The 22,947-nt window shown below is 48.4% G+C and overlaps 1 protein-coding gene across 4 annotated transcripts in view; it reads left to right on the top strand.

Moving 5' to 3' along the window:
• Window positions 1-22,947, top strand: part of SMG6 (SMG6 nonsense mediated mRNA decay factor) — a 172,803-nt gene that overhangs the window by 2,657 nt on the left and 147,199 nt on the right. For all 4 annotated transcript variants that reach the window (XR_013348254.1, XM_077836597.1, XM_077836596.1 and 1 more), the window contains exons 2-8: window positions 855-2,625; window positions 9,917-10,109; window positions 11,397-11,507; window positions 12,300-12,406; window positions 13,695-13,773; window positions 15,393-15,503; window positions 17,436-17,648. Coding sequence is in view for 3 of the 4 variants with exons in the window: in XM_077836596.1 (XP_077692722.1) it covers window positions 855-2,625; window positions 9,917-10,109; window positions 11,397-11,507; window positions 12,300-12,406; window positions 13,695-13,773; window positions 15,393-15,503; window positions 17,436-17,648 (2,585 nt within the window). In the remaining variant the exon portion in view is untranslated. The remainder of the gene's footprint in view (window positions 1-854; window positions 2,626-9,916; window positions 10,110-11,396; window positions 11,508-12,299; window positions 12,407-13,694; window positions 13,774-15,392; window positions 15,504-17,435; window positions 17,649-22,947) is intronic.

The raw sequence follows: 22,947 nt of genomic DNA, 5'->3' as shown, positions 1-22,947 counted from the left end.
GGGAGGTGTGTTCTTGCTTTGAGTGATTTCCCTCTGCTAGGTACTACTGAGTCCGTCTTAGTGGTGGTTTTCAGTTGGTATGAAGTAGAAACCATTCTATAATATGGTGTAAAACCCCAGCTGAAGATACAGATTTAATAAGAATTATGTATAATGCTGCTGCATGTGATGATATTATTTTACATGGTCTTTTTCATTCCAGTTGTGTTCTTTTAAGTACTTCTAGTATTAATACCATTACAGAAAGAGAAATTTAATGAGTTGTGGGCCCGGGAGAAAAGAAGTCTTCAGTGCTGAGTTGAAATGAGATGTATGTAAATGAGGCAGGGAATGTACAGGGAGCTGTTCCAAATGGCAAGAGCTGCAGAGGGAAGGCACATGCACCACCAACAGGCAGATCAGGGGAGCAGAGAGTGAAATCAGGAAAACAGCAGCAACAAAACCCTTAGCTTGCACTCTGCTCTGAGTCTCCCAGTGTATCTTGTCTGTTTCTTAGCTTGTAAGCTGCTTGAGGCTAGGGCTGTTTTGTACATGTGTTCTGTACAGTGAGGGTTACATTGGAGGTGCTTAACAAATAGTAATAATATGTATCCTGAAATAAGGCCATAGGCTCAGAATCATAGGCTTCCTCTCTGCCTCCTGCTCTTGCATTTCTCACTCCTGCTCTGTGTGATTTCACATAATACCCAGATAAAGAACTTCAGCTCTGATAGTCTCAGTTTTAAAACTTCTGCCCCTCTTGTGACCATTAAAGACACTTCACATTTCTCCATTGTTTCTGTGTCTCTAACTCTTGCCCTGCTTTGCTGTTCCATAACTGGAATAACCCCCGCCTCTTTATCTCTTCTTTACAGAGAACATGAAGGAACTGAAGGAGCCCAGGCATCGTAAAGATAACCGACGTCCAGACCTTGAAATCTACAAGCCTGGCCTCTCCCGGCTTAGGAACAAACACACACTATTAAAACAGGAAGCCTCAGCGTATGAAGGGACCAGATCTGAGGAATCCAAGGATGAAACTGCTAGTGACAAAGATCCTGCTGTTACTGGAGGGGGATCTCAGGTCACTGGAAATCTCAGCAAAGGTGACAGCCAGAAGCAGAATGGTCCCTCCGAGGGAAATGGAGAGATGGAAAGTAAAGCTATTTTTCAGAGCCAAGAGAATTTGGATAAACACTCTGTCCCGGAGGACTGGTGTCCCAGGATCATCAGGAGAACCAAGAAGCCAGACCAGCAGATCTATCAGCCTGGGAAACGCCTGCAGACTGTTGCCAAGGACGCAGCCAGCCAGCCAGCCAATGTTGAAATCGTCAGTAAGATGGAGCAGCTGAGAGTTGAAGGAGATGAAAAGACTGAAAGGGACATTGGGAAAGGCAGCAACAGCAGTAGAACTAAACTGAACAAAGAGGAGAGGGAGGGAAGCCTGACTAGTGAGGGAGTGAAAACCACAAGGGGGGAAAAAGGAAGGCGGGTAGAGCGGGCTGACAGGGTCAGGAAATCAAGCGATGACTTGATCCAGGGGAAGCTGGGATCTACAAAGCGATACTCCCGCTCTGACAAACGGAGGAACCGATACCGCACCTGTAGCACAAGCTCAGCAGGGAGCAACAACAGCACAGATGGACCCCCACTGGCTGATGGGGCAAAGAAGCGACAGGAGCGGGCCAAAGAGAGAAGCCGTCCTAAAAAACAGCTCTCTGCTTCCTCCACTGACTCTCTAGAAGATGAGAAAATTGGGGAGACAGATGCTTATGGCTCCAGCAGAAATTCAGAGAGAAAGCACCTGGAGCAGAGCCGAGCTTCTAAAAGTGAGAGTGAGTGGAGCAGCAATGGGAAGGAGGTCAAGGGAGCCCTGCACGTCACCTTTGACAACAAGACCATGAGCAGAGACATCTGTGTGGCGCAGACAGACAAGAAAAAGGCTCCAAAGTCTTTTAATGTAAGTGACTCCATAGAGGCTGTGGAGGTGAAGGGCAGGGAGCCTCAAGGGAGAGGCCGTGGGATTCTCATCCTGCCTGCCAACACAGACCTCTCTGCCAGTGCTGCAGGCTCTCCCGAATCTACTCAGTCTGGGCCCAGGCTCCTGCTTGGTAGTGGTGGCAACAAGGGGCCCAGAGGCAGGAGCCGTGGAGGCACCATGCGCAGGTTGTGGGATCCAAACAACCCGGACCAAAAACCTGCTCTGAAGAGCCAGACCTCACAGCTTCATTTTCTAGATACTGACGATGAAGTGAGCCCAACTTCCTGGGGGGATGCACGCCAGTCCCAGGCCTCCTACTACAAATTTCAGAACTCTGACAACCCCTATTATTACCCCAGTCCAAAAGGCCAAGGTACTCAGTATCCCTATGGAGGATACTCTTTGCAATATCAGATGGGCCCCAATAACAGTGTTTACCCAGGAGCTTACTACCCCGGATATCCAGGCCAGTCAGGGCAGTATATCTGCAGCCCCCTCCCCTCTACCCCTTTGAGTCCTGAGATGGAGCAGCAGATGAGGAACATACAGCAGCAGGAACTCAGCAAACTCCTTCGAGAGGCTGGGAACCAGGAGCAGCAGCTCAGCAACCTGCTTTCCAGAGACCGCATCAGCCCTGAGGGTCTTGAGAAGATGGCACAGCTGAGGTTTGAAGCTTTCACTTCAGGCTATGCTGTGTTGGGCTGGGGGAGGGGGTGAGCTACAGCATCAACCCACTGGGTAAATGTTTGCAGAAATACCACCCTCAAATGTTTGATCTGTCCTTGGGCAATTGCTTGAGAGGGGCTGGTGGTCAGGCCACGGCCCAGCTACATGATGGTGAGGGGAAGCGGACGTGGCTGCCTAGCTTGTGACGAGCCATGCTGCAATTGTGCTAAAGGGTTTGTGTGTAACTGAGTGAAGAAAACCCAGGGAGAACCTTTGGTTCCACTGGCTGTGCAGAAGCAGCCTTGTAAATGGGTAGGTGGCCTGACATTGGAAAGGCACAGGCAGCAGCTCTCTGGGCTGGCGGCTAAGTCTCCGCATCTTTTAGTTAGAGAATCTCATTGCTACGTGGAGGGGAGAGGAGTGGGGCTGCTGGAGTGGCTCCTGGTGCTGGAGTGTTTCCTGGCCTGGGGTGGCTGGGAGCTGAGCGACTGCAAGCCCTGGCGTGCTTACATGTGCTCAGCCATTCTGGTAAGACGACTGTGTCCCTGGTTTCTGTCCAGCAGGCTTTTCATTCCACTTCTGATCCACAAGACAGCCTGTTATGTTCATTTACTGTCTGTTTGATTGTGAACGTCTCCGGGCAGGGACCACCCTTCTGGTATTGTTTCTGGGGGATTCTGGTGCTATATAATGATGTAATAATGCTGGGAGTTTTAGAACTGAGTAGATTCTCTCATTGCTGACACAGTTAAACTCTGTGGCCTCCAGTGGGAATGGCCTGATGCTGCCACATAGTGAGGAAGAAATGAAATTGGCACCCTTGTGTGTAGTTAGCTTGATGACAGCAACAGCTCCTGCTCTCCAGCTTCCATGTTCACTCAGTGACCTTCTTGTTTCCAGGGCTTCTCTGGTGACTTGTTTTCATAGCTGACAGCAGCAGGTTCAGCAAGTGAATTAATTTCTAGACCTGTTACCTGTTTTTTGGACTCTCACAATCCAAGCTCCATGGAGGGACATGACAGGACTTTGCTATGTTTTACTGCAGATGGCACTAGATATTCCAGGGCTTCTTAAAGGGCCATCCTTGAAACAGCAGTGACAGCAACACCTTATCTGTTGTCAAACGGCCTGAAGATGCTAATCGTAATATGTACATAGAATCATAGAATATCAGGGTTGGAAGGGACCCCTGAAGGTCATCTAGTCCAACCCCCTGCTCGAAGCAGGACCAATTCCCAGTTAAATCATCCCAGCCAGGGCTTTGTCAAGCCTGACCTTAAAAACCTTTAAGGAAGGAGATTCTACCACCTCCCTAGGTAACGCATTCCAGTGTTTCACCACCCTCATAGTGAAAAAGTTTTTCCTAATATCCAATCTAAACCTCCCCCACTGCAACTTGAGACCATTACTCCTCGTTCTGTCATCTGCTACCATTGAGAACAGTCTAGAGCCATCCTCTTTGGAACCCCCTTTCAGGTAGTTGAAAGCAGCTATCAAATCCCCCCTCATTCTTCTCTTCTGCAGGCTAAACAATCCCAGCTCCCTCAGCCTCTCCTCATAAGTCATGTGTTCTAGACCCCTAATCATTTTTGTTGCCCTTCGCTGGACTCTCTCCAATTTATCCACATCCTTCTTGTAGTGTGGGGCCCAAAACTGGACACAGTACTCCAGATGAGGCCTCACCAATGTCGAATAGAGGGGAACGATCACGTCCCTCGATCTGCTCGCTATGCCCCTACTTATACATCCCAAAATGCCATTGGCCTTCTTGGCAACAAGGGCACACTGCTGACTCATATCCAGCTTCTCGTCCACTGTCACCCCTAGGTCCTTTTCCGCATAACTGCTGCCTAGCCATTCGGCCCCTAGTCTGTAGCGGTGCATTGGGTTCTTCTGTCCTAAATGCAGGACCCTGCACTTATCCTTATTGAGCCTCATCAGATTTCTTTTGGCCCAATCCTCCAATTTGTCTAGGTCCTTCTGTATCCTATCCCTCCCCTCCAGCGTATCTACCACTCCTCCCAGTTTAGTATCATCCGCAAATCTGCTGAGAGTGCAATCTACACCATCCTCCAGATCATTTATGAAGATATTGAACAAAACCGGCCCCAGGACCGACCCCTGGGGCACTCCACTTGACACCGGCTGCCAACTAGACATGGAGCCATTGATCACTACCCGTTGAGCCCGACAATCTAGCCAGCTTTCTACCCACCTTATAGTGCATTCATCCAGCCTGTACTTCCTTAACTTGCTGACAAGAATACTGTGGGAGACCGTGTCAAAAGCTTTGCTAAAGTCAAGAAACAATACATCCACTGCTTTCCCTTCATCCACAGAACCAGTAATCTCATCATAAAAGGCGATTAGATTAGTCAGGCATGACCTTCCCTTGGTGAATCCATGCTGGCTGTTCCTGATCACTTTCCTCTCATGCAAGTGCTTCAGGAATGGTTCTTTGAGGACCTGCTCCATGATTTTTCCAGGGACTGAGGTGAGGCTGACTGGCCTGTAGTTCCCAGGATCCTCCTTCTTCCCTTTTTTAAAGATTGGCACTACATTAGCCTTTTTCCAGTCATCCGGGACTTCCCCGGTTCGCCACGAGTTTTCAAAGATAATGGCCAATGGCTCTGCAATCACAGCCGCCAATTCCTTCAGCACTCTCGGATGCAACTCGTCCGGCCCCATGGACTTGTGCACGTCCAGCTTTTCTAAATAGTCCCTAACCACCTCTATCTCCACAGAGGGCTGGCCATCTCTTCCCCATTTTGTGGTGCCCAGCGCAGCAGTCTGGGAGCTGACCTTGTTAGTGAAGACAGAGGCAAAAAAAGCATTGAGTACATTAGCTTTTTCCACATCCTGTGTCACTAGGTTGCCTCCCTCATTCAGTAAGGGGCCCACACTTTCCTTGGCTTTCTTCTTGTTGCCAACATACCTGAAGAAACCCTTCTTGTTACTCTTGACATCTCTTGCTAGCTGCAGCTCCAGGTGCGATTTGGCCCTCCTGATATCATTCCTACATGCCCGAGCAATATTTTTATACTCTTCCCTGGTCATATGTCCAACCTTCCACTTCTTGTAAGCTTCTTTTTTATGTTTAAGATCCGCTAGGATTTCACCATTAAGCCAAGCTGGTCGCCTGCCATATTTACTATTCTTTCGACTCATCGGGATGGTTTGTCCCTGTAACCTCAACAGGGATTCCTTGAAATACAGCCAGCTCTCCTGGACTCCTTTCCCCTTCATGTTAGTCCCCCAGGGGATCCTGGCCATCCGTTCCCTGAGGGAGTCAAAGTCTGCTTTCCTGAAGTCCAGGGTCCGTATCCTGCTGCTTACCTTTCTTCCCTGTGTCAGGATCCTGAACTCAACCAACTCATGGTCACTGCCTCCCAGATTCCCATCAACTTTTATATTACATGTTTCTGGGCCAAGCACCCCAGCTGTACAGCTCACTTGTGTGCAGAAAAGACTATCTCAAACATTTGATGGTAGTCCAGTCTGGCAAATAGAAGTGTGATGACAAGTTACAGTGTGCTTCACAGAGAGCGTACGTAAGCTATCAGTGGGGACAAATGGTCATGTGTCAAGGAGAATGACTGTACATGGGTAGCCTGGGAGTGCGGCGGCTAGAGCAGGATCTGATTGGGAGTCCTAGCCAAGGAGAAGAGATGGCGTGGGTCACTCTGTCGTCATTCTTCCAGCTGAGTGTTTTCAAAGGCACCCCTGGGAATCCCTTTACCTGTATGTTGTCATGCTTTCCTCACTTGACTGAAGTGTTGTAGCTTCATGTTTACCAGTCTTGGGAGGGGAGGGAAATGGGACTGTTGGTCTGAAGGTTGCTGCTCTTCTGTGGTTCAGAGGGCTGTATGGAAGTGCTTTGGGTTAGTAGCCAAGAACCACAGCTACTCCTGCCTGTACTCTGTGGGGCATGTGGAGGGGTCTGTGGCCGGGGGAGACCCTGCTTTTTCTGCCTCCTGGGTCTCTTACTCACTGGTTTTTGTTACTATTTATAGATTTTGACAATGAGGGGACTGGAGGAACTTGTTTGTGAGGAGAGGTGAAAACAGCTCAGTATATATTGTAGCTTGGCTAAGTGACAAAACCCTTCTCCAGTTCTTGTGAGCTGTGTACACCTAATAAGGAACAGAATTAGCTAAGGTGGTCCAACAAGATAAAATTGGAGCAGTGGGATGACGATGGGCAAAGGAAATGTAGACTGAATGTAGAGCAATCTTTCTGACAGTGGGATCATCTCCCAAGGGCTGTGGAGTCATTTACAGCTGGAATGGTTCAAGCTCTAGAGAACATAATGTAGGAAACAGTTCTGCCCTCGCCAGTGGAGAGCAATGGCGGGGAAGACCCTGATTTCTGTGGCAGAGAGTCTCTTTCTCATCTTCCCCCCTTTTATGTGGTCTAACTGGGGAGGTGTAGCATTCCCAGTTGCAGTTAATCACAGAGAAATGGAGTGTGTAGGGGGGAATAGAGACAAAGAGAATAAAGTCTCTTGTTTACTTGTTTGTTTTTGTCATGAATTTGTGACTTATTTTTGGTTGGGAGGAGGGGAGATTGATGCACCCTTCTTTCTATGGTAGGACTTTCCCTGCCCTCTAGTTATCTCTTTCCATGGCTTGCTAAATTTAGTGCTCAGAATGAACAGGTATTTGGGGGCTAAGGCAGCAGTGTGGGAAGGGCTTCCATGCATTGGATCGTCATTGAAAGTCTGTACATTCCCCTCTCAGTACCAAGATTCACTCCTGCCTGGAGGATCCCAGCAGTGAGGCTGTGGCAGGAGCACCCTCTCTCTTTGACAGGCCAGAAGGAACAGAGAGTGGCTCCTTTCCCACTCACCCTCCTGCATTGGGAGAAGTGTGTGACTGCAGCTGTTCAGATCAGATCCTGTGCAGCAGGATACGGACCCTGGACTTCAGGAAAGCAGACTTCGACTCCCTCAGGGAACGGATGGCCAGGATCCCCTGGGGGACTAACTTGAAGGGGAAAGGAGTCCAGGAGAGCTGGCTGTATTTCAAGGAATCCCTGTTGAGGTTACAGGGACAAACCATCCCGATGAGTTGAAAGAATAGTAAATATGGCAGGCGACCAGCTTGGCTTAATGGTGAAATCCTAGCGGATCTTAAACATAAAAAAGAAGCTTACAAGAAGTGGAAGGTTGGACATATGACCAGGGAAGAGTATTAAAAATATTGCTCGGGCATGTAGGAATGAAATCAGGAGGGCCAAATCGCACCTGGAGCTGCAGCTAGCGAGAGATGTCAAGAGTAACAAGAAGGGTTTTTTCAGGTATGTTGGCAACAAGAAGAAAGCCAAGGAAAGTGTGGGCCCCTTACTGAATGAGGGAGGCAACCTAGTGACACAGGATGTGGAAAAAGCTAATGTACTCAATGCTTTTTTTGCCTCTGTCTTCACTAACAAGGTCAGCTCCCAGACTGCTGCGCTGGGCACCACAAAATGGGGAAGAGATGGCCAGCCCTCTGTGGAGATAGAGGTGGTTAGGGACTATTTAGAAAAGCTGGACGTGCACAAGTCCATGGGGCCGGACGAGTTGCATCCGAGAGTGCTGAAGGAATTGGCGGCTGTGATTGCAGAGCCATTGGCCATTATCTTTGAAAACTCGTGGCGAACCGGGGAAGTCCCGGATGACTGGAAAAAGGCTAATGTAGTGCCAATCTTTAAAAAAGGGAAGAAGGAGGATCCTGGGAACTACAGGCCAGTCAGCCTCACCTCAGTCCCTGGAAAAATCATGGAGCAGGTCCTCAAAGAACCATTCCTGAAGCACTTGCATGAGAGGAAAGTGATCAGGAACAGCCAGCATGGATTCACCAAGGGAAGGTCATGCCTGACTAATCTAATCGCCTTTTATGATGAGATTACTGGTTCTGTGGATGAAGGGAAAGCAGTGGATGTATTGTTTCTTGACTTTAGCAAAGCTTTTGACACGGTCTCCCACAGTATTCTTGTCAGCAAGTTAAGGAAGTACAGGCTGGATGAATGCACTATAAGGTGGGTAGAAAGCTGGCTAGATTGTCGGGCTCAACGGGTAGTGATCAATGGCTCCATGTCTAGTTGGCAGCCGGTGTCAAGTGGAGTGCCCCAGGGGTCGGTCCTGGGGCCGGTTTTGTTCAATATCTTCATAAATGATCTGGAGGATGGTGTAGATTGCACTCTCAGCAGATTTGCGGATGATACTAAACTGGGAGGAGTGGTAGATACGCTGGAGGGGAGGGATAGGATACAGAAGGACCTAGACAAATTGGAGGATTGGGCCAAAAGAAATCTGATGAGGTTCAATAAGGATAAGTGCAGGGTCCTGCATTTAGGACAGAAGAACCCAATGCACCGCTACAGACTAGGGGCCGAATGGCTAGGCAGCAGTTATGCGGAAAAGGACCTAGGGGTGACAGTGGACGAGAAGCTGGATATGAGTCAGCAGTGTGCCCTTGTTGCCAAGAAGGCCAATGGCATTTTGGGATGTATAAGTAGGGGCATAGCGAGCAGATCGAGGGACGTGATCGTTCCCCTCTATTCGACATTGGTGAGGCCTCATCTGGAGTACTGTGTCCAGTTTTGGGCCCCACACTACAAGAAGGATGTGGATAAATTGGAGAGAGTCCAGCGAAGGGCAACAAAAATGATTAGGGGTCTAGAACACATGACTTATGAGGAGAGGCTGAGGGAGCTGGGATTGTTTAGCCTGCAGAAGAGAAGAATGAGGGGGGATTTGATAGCTGCTTTCAACTACCTGAAAGGGGGTTCCAAAGAGGATGGCTCTAGACTGTTCTCAATGGTAGCAGATGACAGAACGAGGAGTAATAGTCTCAAGTTGCAGTGGGGGAGGTTTAGATTGGATATTAGGAAAAACTTTTTCACTAAGAGGGTGGTGAAACACTGGAATGCGTTACCTAGGGAGGTGGTAGAATCTCCTTCCTTAGAGGTTTTTAAGGTCAGGCTTGACAAAGCCCTGGCTGGGATGATTTAACTGGGAATTGGTCCTGCTTCGAGCAGAGGGTTGGACTAGATGACCTTCAGGGGTCCCTTCCAACCCTGATATTCTATGATTCTCTGATCTCTCTGCAGGAGTGTACTGGTGAGGGGATTCATTTGCTGTCTAATGGAACAGTGAGAGGTTGCTGGCATCTCATTTTTGTGTTGGATGGGGAAGTAGCAGGCAGTTCAGCAAATGTTCCCTGGCAGCTCTGAGTTTGCACTCAAACTAGCACAATGGGGCAGAGCCGTTTAGTTGCTGTTGTGTCAGCTGTTGACTGTGTCTCCTAGAGCGGAGATGCTGCAGCTGTATGAACGATGCATCCTCATGGATATTGAGTTCTCTGATAACCAGAATGTGGATCAGCTGCTCTGGAAGAACGCCTTCTATCAGGTGATTGAGAAATTCCGTCAGCTCCTCAAAGATCCACTAGGGGAGAATGCGCAGGAAATTCGGAACAAACTGCTTCAGCTCCTCGATGAGGTAAGAAAAGAAACACCTGTTTGAGGCTGGCTAGACCTTTGGGAGGAAGTGTTTTCTAGTTGTTAGAGCAGGGCTGTGGTGAGTCAGCACACCTACATTCTGGTTCAGTTCTGTATGACCTTGGCAGATCATTTCTCTTCTTCAGGGCCAGTTTAACTAAGGGTACGTCTACACTGCATGCTTCTTTCAGCGGTGTGTAGTGTACATACGCATATAGCCCCATGAGCACAGGTATATGTAGCAGTGTAGCCGGTGAGACACAGCTTAGACACGTAAAGACATGCCTGAAGAGTCTGGGTGTGCACTTGATTACGTACTCCACACCGCTCTCTACGTGCCCAAGTCGTGTCTCCGCTGCTCTTTTAGCCATGTAATGTCTGGCTGCCTCCCCACTGCTAAGGCCTTTCCCTGCTGCCGGAAAAGATTGGGATTGGGCAAAGGCTCTGGCAGGGGGAGGCAGCAGCTCCCCACTTCTGAAACCTGTCCATGCCGCACAGAGCTGCTGGAGATCTTCCCAGCCATGGGGAAAGGCTGTGGTGGCTTTCTGCTGCTGAAGCCTCTCCCTGCAATCTGAAAAGTCTCCAGCAGCAGGGAAAGGCTCTGGCAGGGGTATGTTGCTGCAGTCTTTTCCCACTGTCTCCTCTCTTCCAGAGCATTTCACAGACTAGTGTAGCTACACACTGCAGTGTGGACTCAGCCTGCTTTTCACTGTGGCATGGAGCTACAAATACCCTACTGTGCAGTATAGAGGTAGCCTAGAGGTGTGATTTTAAATTGATGTTCTTAAACTGGTGCAACAGCTGTGTGGACCCTCTTGTTTATTATGGTTTAAACCAGGCTTGATTTGTTTTGGTGTAAGTCAGTTAGGAATTAGTTTAAAATAAACCAAAGTAAACCTAGTTTAAACTGAACTAAATAAGAGCATTCACAGACTTTTCTACTGATTGAATTACATTGGTTTAAATCACACCTTTAATTAAACCACTGGACCTTTCTAGCAGAGACAAGGCTTTAGTTTCCCTTCCTGTACCGTGAGATAATACTGATCTGCCTCCCAAAGATGTCATTGTTAGATGCTTTTAGATCCCTGGATGACAGATCCTAGAAGAAGGTAATTTTTTTTTTTTTTTAAGAAACAAATCCCCAGGGAGCGGGCTCTCTTCTGCCTTCCACCCAGCAGTGCTGGCTGTGAGCGAACTGGGCTCTTTCACCTGTGGCTGTGACAGACCTTGGCTTTGTGCTCACAATCATTGAGGGACATCACATTTGTCTGCTTGTTTGTTGCAGGGCACTATTTTCTTTGACAATTTACTTCAGAAGCTGCAGGTGTCATACCAATTCAAACTGGAGGATTATATGGATGGGATGGCCATTCGCAGCAAGCCCTTGCGGAAGATGGTAAGTAGGCTTCCCTTCCAGGACATGTTGTCCTTGGTATCTCACATGAGAGCTCTCTGATGAAAACTCTATCATGGCATCATCAAGAAGTGGGGGGCTCTTTATACCGATGACAGCATGTTCTCAGGAATATTTGCTCACTTGTTCTGATAACTCAGAGTTAAACAGCTCCAATGTGTTTATTGGTCTCATGTTTCTTTGCAAAGGTGAAGAATTTTTTGTTCTGCCTCAGCATTCAGACCAGGGCTGGAATGGGGAGTAGGTGTTAGAAAGAACCATGATTAGTGCCTCGTTTATTGAATATCCTCTTTGTATCTATATTGAGGCCAGGTCAATGATGGGAGAGAGAGAACAGCAGTGTCACTTCTATGCGACCTAGTAGCATGTCAACCCTGGGCGGTGGAGCATGAGTGGGCTCACCTAGCAAGTGGTGTTCTCAGCCCAGCTCCATTTCCTAGTGGGTAGGTGTCCACATCACAACTATGCCCTGATAGGCAGTCTCAGCAGAGAGCCCAAGGCCTGAATGAGCCATGGAGTCTGCACTCCCCTGACTCCTCCAGGGCGTTTATGGGAGGGGAGATGGGAGTGGGTAGGGGAGCTTTGCTGTTGCTGCACATGCTGAACATGTGCCATGAGAAAATAAGTGTTTCTTGCAGCGCCTTTCAGAAGAACTCCAGCTAAACAGCAACCCCCGTCTCTCTGGTGGCACGTGGAGTCCTTGTGTGCTGCACGCCTACAGATGAGCAATGGCCGCAGAGTTTCCATAGCATGTATTGAATGTTTCTTTTCAAGGTGAAGTACGCACTGATCAGTGCCCAGAGGTGTATGATTTGCCAAGGGGACATTTGCAGGTACAGGGAGCAAGCGAACGACACAGCAAACTATGGGAAAGCACGCAGGTACTGTACCCTCCCCCTCAGCCCTAAGCAGAGTTCTTACCGTACTTAGCTACACGGGCAACACCTCATTTCACATCCAGTTATGCCTGTGGCCAATGCAGACCTTCCATGCTTCCCATTTGATTACTGTCCAACAAGATTAAAGGATGCAGGAAATGTTGGACAGATTAATCTGCCACCCTAAGAAGCATGCTTGTTTGGCTGATGGATTCTGCCCCCCGTCAGGGAGTGTTAATGTGGAAGCTGTGCTGTGCTGCGCTCTGAAGTGATGGCGGTGCAGACTGTGTGGCTGGCTTGTTTTCTGCTGAACTCCTGCTGACGGCTTCTCACCAGTGGAGGTTCTCACATTATTCATGTGTTCTGGCTGCAGCATGACTTGGTGGCACCTGTTGCCTCTTGTTACTCTATTTTTGCTTGTGATAAATTCCCTCTTCTGATCAGGGCTGTAGGCAAGGCAAAGCCCAGTGTGCGCAGCAGATAATGTGGCATTGACAGTGAGGAGCAAAGGGAATAGAGCCCTAAAGCATAGCAGGGCTTGTCTATAAGGGACAATATGCAGAGCAGGGGAACTAGCTTAGCCACTGCAGGTTTCTGACTTTTTTGGAAACTTTCTGCCTGGTGTTCTTGTGGAACTCTTCTGCATGGGGTGAGGGAGGGAGGGGACTAGGAGGCTCACCGCCATATGACCAGCCCTCTCCCTGGGTCAGAGGCATGGGGAATAGACTGGTGTGTACTGATGAACAGATACACCCGCTAGGGAATATAAAATAAAGGGCAAACTACCATTCAGGCCAGGCCCTTTCGTCCGGGGTAGCTTTACCATCACAAAAGGATTCAAAACGAATAAAACAATGCAAAACACGTGGTCCCAGCCAGCAGAGCCCTTTTCAGCTTCCACTGGGTAGCCTTACCTGGCTCCCTCCTATCCTCCTGCTGGGTGCCCTGGGAGACACTTCCCTCATCTTCTTCAGAGCGAGCAAGGAGCATTCCTCGCCCTAATCTGCAGCAGGCAGTCACACGATACTTCATCTGCTGGCCCTTCTCCACTGTGTGCCCGTCGGGAGACTACAGCTCTCAAAGGGGCTTACCAGGGCTGTAGCAGATGTGCTGGCTGCACATGCGCTCACAGGCCCTTGCCACCTGGGCAGAGGGCCGGGCCAGCCCTCCTTGGATGTGCCAGTGATGAAAGGGGCCCCAAATGAAGGGAAGGATTCTTTGTGTTGTTAATAATGGTCTGGGTCTCTGCAGTTTCTTGCCAGTCACCTACTGTGTCTCTCTCCCCACGCAGTTGGTATCTGAAGGCTCAGCACATTGCCCCCAAAAATGGCCGTCCGTACAATCAGTTGGCTCTGCTGGCTATCTACACGGTAAGAGCGTCTCTGGGCGTGTGGGACGAGAAGCGGTGTGGCCCCTCGGCTGATAGTGGACGTCCTTCCTGGGGAGGTGGCTGTATGTGCGGGAGCACCTGCACCATGCTTTTCACCACATGATGGGGCTGTGCTATGAATGAGGAGGGCACCACAGGCCATGTAGTCAGATATGGGCAGCAGGAGCTCTAGTCTTTGGCCTGTCTGCAGCTCTTGGGCCTGGGGTAGTTACAGCTCAGTTGCATGCTTTGTTTTCAGAGTTTATAGTGTAAGTCTGAATTTGGTGCCCATAGTCCTAACCAAAGTAACCTTTCTAGCCACATGTGCAACATTTCTGTACCCTGCAAGGGTCTGCTAGAGTTTAGTGTGTGAAGGGGGCTGGCTGGCTACCCTTTGTGCTGCCTGATTCCACCCCTGAGGACACAGTCCCTGTCCTAGTGAGCTCACATTCTAAACAGTCCTGTCCTGAACCAGGTGGCTGTGGGCTGGGGAAAGACACAGGGCAGCGTGTTCATTGGGGATGTTAGCATGTAGTTTTTTAGGGCTGCAGTTGGGGTAGGTTTTGCCAGTGAGGCGATTCTGCTGTCTGGTTTGTTAAACCTTCTGGGAAGGGAGGCCTTTGGGAAAAGTGTATTTGATGGCAGACAGTGGAAGTGTTAGGCCAGAGCGTAGGGGTCAGTGACCAAACATCTGCTGAAATGCATGAGCTCTGAAAGATGCCATGTTAAAACAGAATAGCTGAAAATTGCGTCCTGTGTCACACAGAGCAGGGTTCGGAGATGTATTTCCCTGACAACTGCTGATGGACCACCCTGACTCCTGGAGCGGCGTGCAGAGCCACTGAGTTCTCTGCTGTGCTCCGGGTGTCTGTATGGTTGTCAATTTTCAGGAGAAACTCTACATCCTGAGTGGGTCTTGGCAGGTTCAAAGCCTTTTGGGACACCCTTTAGTAATGACCCACCTAAATAGCCCTGATCCCTGCTGCAGTAAAGAAGATGCTGAGAGGAAGGATAGTCCAGTAGTTAGGGCATTAGTTTGGGGCTTGGAGTCTTGGGTTCAGTTCCCAGCTCCATCCCAGAATTTCTGTGTGACCCTGGGCAAGTCCGTTAGTCTCTCTGGGCCTTGGTTTATAAGATGTGTAGAAGATCATTTCCCTACTTCACAGGGGGGCGGAGAGGATTGTGAGGTGCTTAGATATAGTGGTAATGGAGGGGAAAGCAAATCCCATAGACAGACTTGCAGTTTGAGGGACAGAGTGAGGTTGGGACTTTCAGTCGATACTCTCTATGGTCACCAACTAAACTGGCCCATTTCAGTGCCAGGTTCACTGGGCCTGTGGCCTTTGGTCTGATGTTTTACCTGCACTCCCCAAGGTGCACGGAGGCTTGGACTTGGCGCTGGTGGCTGCAGGTAAATGTGTTCTCCTGGGGGAGTCCAAGGCCCCATGGCATCTGGGATGTGCTTTAGAAGCAGGACGTGGCTGCTCTGTTTTTAGCTGTGAATGACAATCTGCACTTGTGGGTGTGCCAAGAGGTAGAGGGTGACAGGTGGCCTGGGGTTGGGCTTATACTGCATGCTCCAGAGTGATGTGGGATATGTCTCTGGTTGTGTTTCTGCAGAGGAGGAAACTGGATGCTGTGTACTATTATATGCGCAGCCTGGCTGCCAGCAACCCCATCCTCACAGCCAAGGAGAGTCTCATGAGCCTGTTTGAAGAGACAAAACGCAAGGTGAGTCTTGGTGCGGGGCTGCCTGATGCTGCTCCCTCCTTGTTGGTGCCTCCTGCCATGTCCTGGAGCTGGGCTGGCTGACACTGCAGGTGCTTCCTGCCAAGTGCTAGGGGTGTATTGCTCTTGCACTGGGGCATGCTGAAGATGCTCTAATGGATTGGTAACTGCTTAAAAGATAGGAAACAAAGGGTAGGTATAAATGGTCAGTTCTCAGAATAGGGAGAGGTAAATAGTGGTGTCCCCCAGGGGTCTGTACTGGGACCAGTCTTATTCAACATATTCATGAATGATCTGGAAAAAGGGGTAAACAGTGAGGTGGCAAAATTTGCAGATGATACAAAATTACTTAAGACTGAAAAGGATCTCTCAAAACTGGGTGACTGGGCAACAAAATGGCAGATAAAATTTAATGTTGATAAATGCAAAATAATGCACATTGAAAAGCATAATCCCAACTACACATATAAAATGATGGGGTCTAAATGAGCTGTTATCACTCAAGAAAAAGATCTTGGAGTCATTTTGGATAGTTCTCTGAAAACATCCACTCAATGTGCAGCGGCCGTCAAAAAAGCGAACAGAATGCGAGGAATAATTAAGAAAGGGATAGATAATAGAACAGAAAACATCATGTTGCCTCTGTATAAATCCATGGTACGCCCACATCTTGAATACTGTGTGCAGATGTGGTTGCCCCATCTCAAAAAAAGATATATTGGAATTGGAAAAGGTTCAGAAAAGGGCAACTAAAATGGTTAGGGGTATGGAACAGCTTCTGTATGAGGAGAGATTAATAAGGCTGGGACTTTTCAGCTTGGAAAAGAGATGGCTAAGGGGAGATATGATTGAGGTCTGTAAAATTATGATTGGTGTAGAGAAAATAGATAAGGAAGTGTTGTTTACTATTCATAACACAAGAACTAGGGGTCACCAAATGAAATTAATAGGCAGCAGGTTTAAAACAACTAAAAGCAAGTATTTCTTCACAAAACGCACAGAGAATGTTGTGAAGGCCAAGACCATAACAGGGTACAAAAAAGAACTAGATAAATTCATAGAGGATAGTCCATCAATGGCTATTAGCCAGGATGGGCAGGGATGGTGACCCTAGCCTCTGTTTGCCAGAAGCTGGGAATGAGCGACAGGGGATGGATCACTTGATGATGACCTGTTCTGTTCATTCCCTCTGGGGCACCTGGGACTGGCCACTGTTGGTAGACAGGATACTGGGCTAGATGGACCTTTGGTCTGACCCAGTAGGGCCATTCTTATGTTCTTGTGATTGGTGGGGGGTTGACAAATGGCTATTGGGTCTGGATTTGACTCTTGCATAGTTCTGAGAAAGGGTGGAAAGTAGACTCAGCTGCCAAAGTGAAGCTTTTTTTCCTGTTTCTCTCCAAAGAGCGGTGAGTGCTTCAAGAGATCACTGATAAGCTCTGGGGCTTTTTCATCTCTGGGTCACTGGTTAAAGGGCATCTTAGCTAAGCAGGGACTGAAAGTTGTTCCAGTTCCTAGTGAGACAGGGATCCACCTCATCACAGTCACCACCAAACTACTTGGCATGCTCGTTGGTGGATTTATCAAATAAGTCAAGTAAGTGTTCAGATGGGCCATGGAGACTGAGCTCTCCTCTCCTCTCCTCTCCTCAGAGGTGGACGCTCCGGATCAGGGGTGTGACAGGTTGGCTGTGTAGGTGTTTTGTGGCTAGATAAAGTCTTTCAAACTCCGGGTCACTCAATCTAGCATCTTTCACCAGAGCTGAGGTTACTAAACACCAACAGTCAAACAATAGAGTAGGCAGCTGCTGTGCTTTGCAAGCTGGGGAAACAGCTGGCTTCTGACAGATTCTTTTCCCGGTAAATGAAATGACAACTTACTTTTCCTGAGCCATGATCCCTGAGGTTTCTGAATCTGTGTCTCTTGTCTGCACAGGCTGAGCAGATGGAACAGAAGCAGCATCAGGTGCTGGAACTGAGCCCTAGCCGATGGGGGACGGGCAAGAAGTCCACATTCCGACAAGTTGGAGATGACGCCACTCGGCTGGAGATCTGGATTCATCCCTCCCACCCCCGCTGCTCCCATGGTCATGAATCCGGCAGGGAATCTGAGCAGGACAATGGTCTTGGGAACCTCAGCCCTAGTGATGTGAGTACTGTGGAACACTGCTGTTGACTTTGGTGTCATACGTTTGGAATGTAGTTGAATGACACTGCATCTGTTTTGCTTTCTTGTTGCTAAATATTCCAGTGTTTTGACTTCTCTTATGCCAGCAGTGCCCGGGTCAAGCTAAGGAGCTGGTGACCTTGTGCTTCTTGTGTTTAAGGCATGTGGTTATCATCTATTCTTTGGTAACGTGGTCATGTTGCTGTTCCTGGAATTGTAAAGAGACAGATGGAAGAGGCAGCAAAAAAATTCCATTGAGAGGCTTTAATTTAAGTGACACAAAGCGATGGGAAATGGGGAGGTCGGCAGCTGAGGAGCTATGGTTTGCTGGGGATCCTCCAGCCTTTGGGACTTTTCCTGGAAATGGGACATTTTCCCTAGAGCCACCTGGTCGGAGTTGTGCTCAGGGAGGGTGAAAGCCAGGGATTTATCTTCTGTTGTAGGTGTAGTATGAGTGTTGTTTATTGTGCTGGAAGCCAGATACTTTAATTTCCTCCTGCAAAGGAAAGAATAAACCAAAGGCATCTCTCATAGGTCCCATCTGTGTCCCTAGCAAGGGCGAGTCTGAATGAACTCGATTAGTCAGATATGGCCCATGAATGTGTAAGCTGAACAAGCCAGTTGTTAGGAGGACACCTGCTTGGAGCTTTGCCTTTCTCTAGGAATGCAAACATTTTCTTGGCATATCTTGCATGCAGGAGACCTTGCATAAGAACTCTGAGCAGCCTCTCTGGAGACAGCTGCTAGGGGGATACCTGACTGGGGGTGGGAGACACGCTCTTCACACAGGGCAGGTCCAAGAGCTCCTCAAAGATTGTTTCATTGTTAGAACTGCTTTGTTGTCTTCAGCTGCACTAAGAATACTGAAGCCTCGTTCTGTTTATGGCGTTGCTATGCCCTTGCTGAAATGCAGCTCTCTGGCAATGTCAGCACAGATTGGGGGCCTGTTTTTCTTATTAGTCTTGGATTGATGCATGTGCTTGACACACAAGGCCTGGGAATGGCTTTTCCCACCCCACTGCATTAGTGAAGGCCTGTGTTCTCTGTTGCTGCCAGAGATACAGAAGTGAAAGTGAGGAGCGCTAAGAAGTGAACATCTTACACCAGGATCAGTGTATGAAGCTCTTCTATTTTTGTTCCTTCATTCTTTCCTCTGTTGTTGTCATTCTCATTCGTGTTTTCCCGCATAGTGACTAAAAGGGGGTTGAGGAGTGCTCTGTCTTGCCACTGTGTGGTGCTGTTTCTCCTCCTAATGAGGTTGTGCCAAGCACAGAGGAGAGTGAGGCAATGCTAACCAAAGAGACCCTCAGCCCTTGATCACATGAAGCTCAAGTTCACTGGAGGGATCGGGAGGCAACTGCTGTCCTAGGGGAACATGTGCCAGGATTTTGGATGCTCTCTTATAGACTAATCTAAACTGTTTCGTTGCCTTCCCCACCAGCTTTAGCACTCGGTAAGGTCAGAGCTAAGCAGTGCTCTCTCCTCTGTGCTGACTCTGGTGCGCTTGGGACCATGCATACCTGAGGCACCATACTTCACCACATGCTCCCAATCTGTGGGGAAGCGAGATAGGAAGAGGGCAAAGCCCCCTCACTCCAGGATTGTGTGTAATACTGTAAAATAGCTGTTCTGTTATATATGGCTCAGGGAATTGGGAAAGAGATTCCGATTCCTGAGCCTTTCTCGTCTAGGTGCTACTTCAAATCCAGTTCAAGGCAATGGTGACTGAAAATGGTTATCCTGAGTCTGTTCCCTGGTATCCTGTTGACTGCATCATAAAGCCCCCACCGTTGGACCCTTGTTGGCATATTCAGCTGAGAGGCCACATACTGAGTGTTTGTTCTGTGGACAGAGGCCGTCATCCCCAGGAAATGCATGCTAGCACGGACATGTGTTCTGTATGTTGTTATTGAGCAGGGGACTCTGCTCAGCTTTGCACTCCCTCCATGTGTGCGTTGGGCCAGTCACTTCCCTCTCTGTGCCTTCCTTTCCCATTCTGTAGAATGGGGATAGTGACTCCAGCCTTAGAGGGCGCTGGCCATCAGGTTAGTAAAGCCCTTTGGCTGAGACCGTGAGATGAAAAAGGCTGGAGAAGGACAAATTACTGGGCTGATTATCGTCATCACCAAGAAGAGTGAAGTGCAAAGTCCTGTAATTTGCCTGTAGCGCCGTATAAATTGCTAGTTAGAGGTTTGGTGTGGTTTCTTCTGCCAGTTTACCACATCATATCTTCCAGGGGGCAGCAGAGCTCAGCAAATGCAACCCTCTTCCTTCTGAGGTATCCTGGCTCTGGCTCCTTTCTCTGTTGGCATGGAGGCCTGGATGCTGAGGGCAGCCTGTTGCCTCGGGCTAGATCACAGAGGGCCAAAGCCGTTCCTGGGTTATAATACTGCTTTTTCGTTTGAGGGGTTTTTTTTGTGCATGCAGTCTTTTGGGGTTTAGCTCTCCTTGTCTTTCTTTCTCCAGCTGCACTGAAGTCTCCTGGAAATGTGTAGCATTGACACTCTATACCAGGGGTTCTCAAACTGGGGGTCAGGACCCCTCAGGGGGTTGCGAGGTTATTACATGGGAGGTTGCAAGCTGTCAGCCTCCACCCCAAACCCTGCTTTGCCTCCAGCATTTATAATGGTGTTAAATATATAAAAAAATGTTTTTAATTTATTGGGGAGTCGCACTCAGAGGCTTGCTATGTGAAAGGAGTCACCAGCACAAAAATTTGAGAACCACTGCTCTAGCCTGTGCTGAGCTGGTGCACTGGCCTCCTGATGGCTGGATTGCCATGGCATGTTCCTACTCAGGGAAGCAAGAAAGTGGCTGAGCCAATGACCAGCTCCATTGGTTTTTAGGTTTTTTACAGCTGAGTAGTGCAAAGTGAGCCCAAGAGCTGGGTCCCTGCTTCCTGGCTGCACTTGCCTTGTGTGTGTGTCTGGGTTTGAAATGGGATAGTTGGTGGGTGACGCTTGGTGAGCACACATGAGCCAGTGGAGCAAACCGTCCAAGTTCTCTCAATTCCTTGAGAAAGTGTTAATGTTACTCAGAGTCAGAGATTTTAATCACCCCTGTCAGGAAGTGCAGAGTTAAGGTTCCCACAGTGGCCTTGTCTTTTGGTTATGCATCGTAGTAGACTGTTCCTCACATTATCATGCAACATGCTCCATAGGTGCAACTAAAGTTAGAGCAGAGAGGCATTGTAATAATTAAATAATACTTTGTCCTTCTCTGGAGGTCTTGAGTGCTTTACAACCAGTGATGAATTAAGCCTTCTATACCCTTTCTGAGGTAGGACAGTATCATACAGCAATGAAAAGTTTAGGCCACACTGAGAGCCTGTGGCAAAGCTAAGACCAGAACTCAGGTCTCCTGATTCCCTGTCCTGTGCTCTAGCCACAAGAGTTTTCTGTCCCCTGGACAATACTAGTTATTTCTTGATTAATTTCAGAGTAACAGCCGTGTTAGTCTGTATTCGCAAAAAGAAATGGAGTACTTGTGGCACCTTAGAGACTAACCAATTTATTTGAGCATGAGCTTTCGTGAGCTATAGCTCACTTCATCAGATGCATACTGTGGAAACTGCAGCAGACTTTATATATACACAGAGAATATGAAACAATACCTCCTCCCACCCCACTGTCCTGCTGGTAATAGCTTATCTAAAGTAATCGTCAGGTTAGGCCATTTCCAGCACAAATCCAGGTTTTCTCACCCTCCGCCCCCCCACACAAATTCACTCTCCTGCTGGTGATAGCCCATCCAAAGTGACAACTCTTTACACAATGTGCATGATAATGAAGTTAGGCCATTTCCTGCACAAATCCAGGTTCTCTCACTCCCTCACCCCCCTCCAAAAACCCACCCCCATACACACACAGACTCACTCTCCTGCTGGTAATAGCTCGTCCAAACTGACCACTCTCCAAGTTTAAATCCAAGTTAAACCAGAACATCTGGGGGGGGAGGGGGGTAGGAAAAAACAAGAGGAAATAGGCTACCTTGCATAATGACTTAGCCACTCCCAGTCTCTATTTAAGCCTAAATTAATAGTATCCAATTTGCAAATGATTTGCAAATTGGATACTATTAATTTAGGCTTAAATAGAGACTGGGAGTGGCTAAGTCATTATGCAAGGTAGCCTATTTCCTCTTGTTTTTTCCTACCCTCCCCCCCCCCCCCAGATGTTCTGGTTTAACTTGGATTTAAACTTGGAGAGTGGTCAGTTTGGACGAGCTATTACCAGCAGGAGAGTGAGTCTGTGTGTGTATGGGGGTGGGTTTTTGGAGGGGGGTGAGGGAGTGAGAGAACCTGGATTTGTGCAGGAAATGGCCTAACTTCATTATCATGCACATTGTGTAAAGAGTTGTCACTTTGGATGGGCTATCACCAGCAGGAGAGTGAATTTGTGTGGGGGGGTGGAGGGTGAGAAAACCTGGATTTGTGCTGGAAATGGCCTAACCTGACGATTACTTTAGATAAGCTATTACCAGCAGGACAGTGGGGTGGGAGGAGGTATTGTTTCATATTCTCTGTGTATATATAAAGTCTGCTGCAGTTTCCACAGTATGCATCTGATGAAGTGAGCTATAGCTCACGAAAGCTCATGCTCAAATAAATTGGTTAGTCTCTAAGGTGCCACAAGTACTCCATTTCTTTCTTGATTAATGTGTCCCTTACCCAGTCTTGTAGACCCTTGTAATGATAGGTCCTTTTGCAGTAGCACATAAATGCAATGGGGCAAAGCTACAGTTACAGTGGGACTATTAGAACTGGAGTTCAAAGCTCATTGCAAGCAGCTCTTCACACAAGCCTTCGTCCTCAGCAGCAGCAACTGAAAGGACAAATCAGCTGCATTTCTGCAAACAAGCAATAGAATGCCACCAGCAACTGCATAAAGGAGTGAGGAGAGCAGATGCCTTCTTACAGACTAAATGTAGTGGGGTTCTTACCTTTCTATTCAGGGCCAAGATACTAAGGTAATGGGCACATTGGAAATACCTATGGAGGGTCTTAATTTTTGGTGATTAATGTCTCAGCCTTAACGCTACATTAACATAGCTCGTTGTGCATAATGTCCTTGATTTTGCTGTTGATTCTCTAAATGACTGTGATGGGTGTGAGTGCTAGTGGTGAGAGTGAGAAGGGTGTGTGACAGAGCTGGGTGAGGTGGCGAGGACTGCGCTGCGTGTCAGATCTGTAGGCGATACCTCTCTGTGCGGTGCCCTCGCAGTCACCGACAGTTTGACTGGAGACGGGCTCTGGGCCCTTCTAGCCTCCCGGCCTTTCGCC

This window comes from Eretmochelys imbricata, chromosome 17 (assembly GCF_965152235.1).
Source record: "Eretmochelys imbricata isolate rEreImb1 chromosome 17, rEreImb1.hap1, whole genome shotgun sequence".
Taxonomy (NCBI): Eukaryota; Metazoa; Chordata; order Testudines; family Cheloniidae; genus Eretmochelys; species Eretmochelys imbricata.
This window is presented reverse-complemented; position numbering and strand designations above follow the sequence as displayed.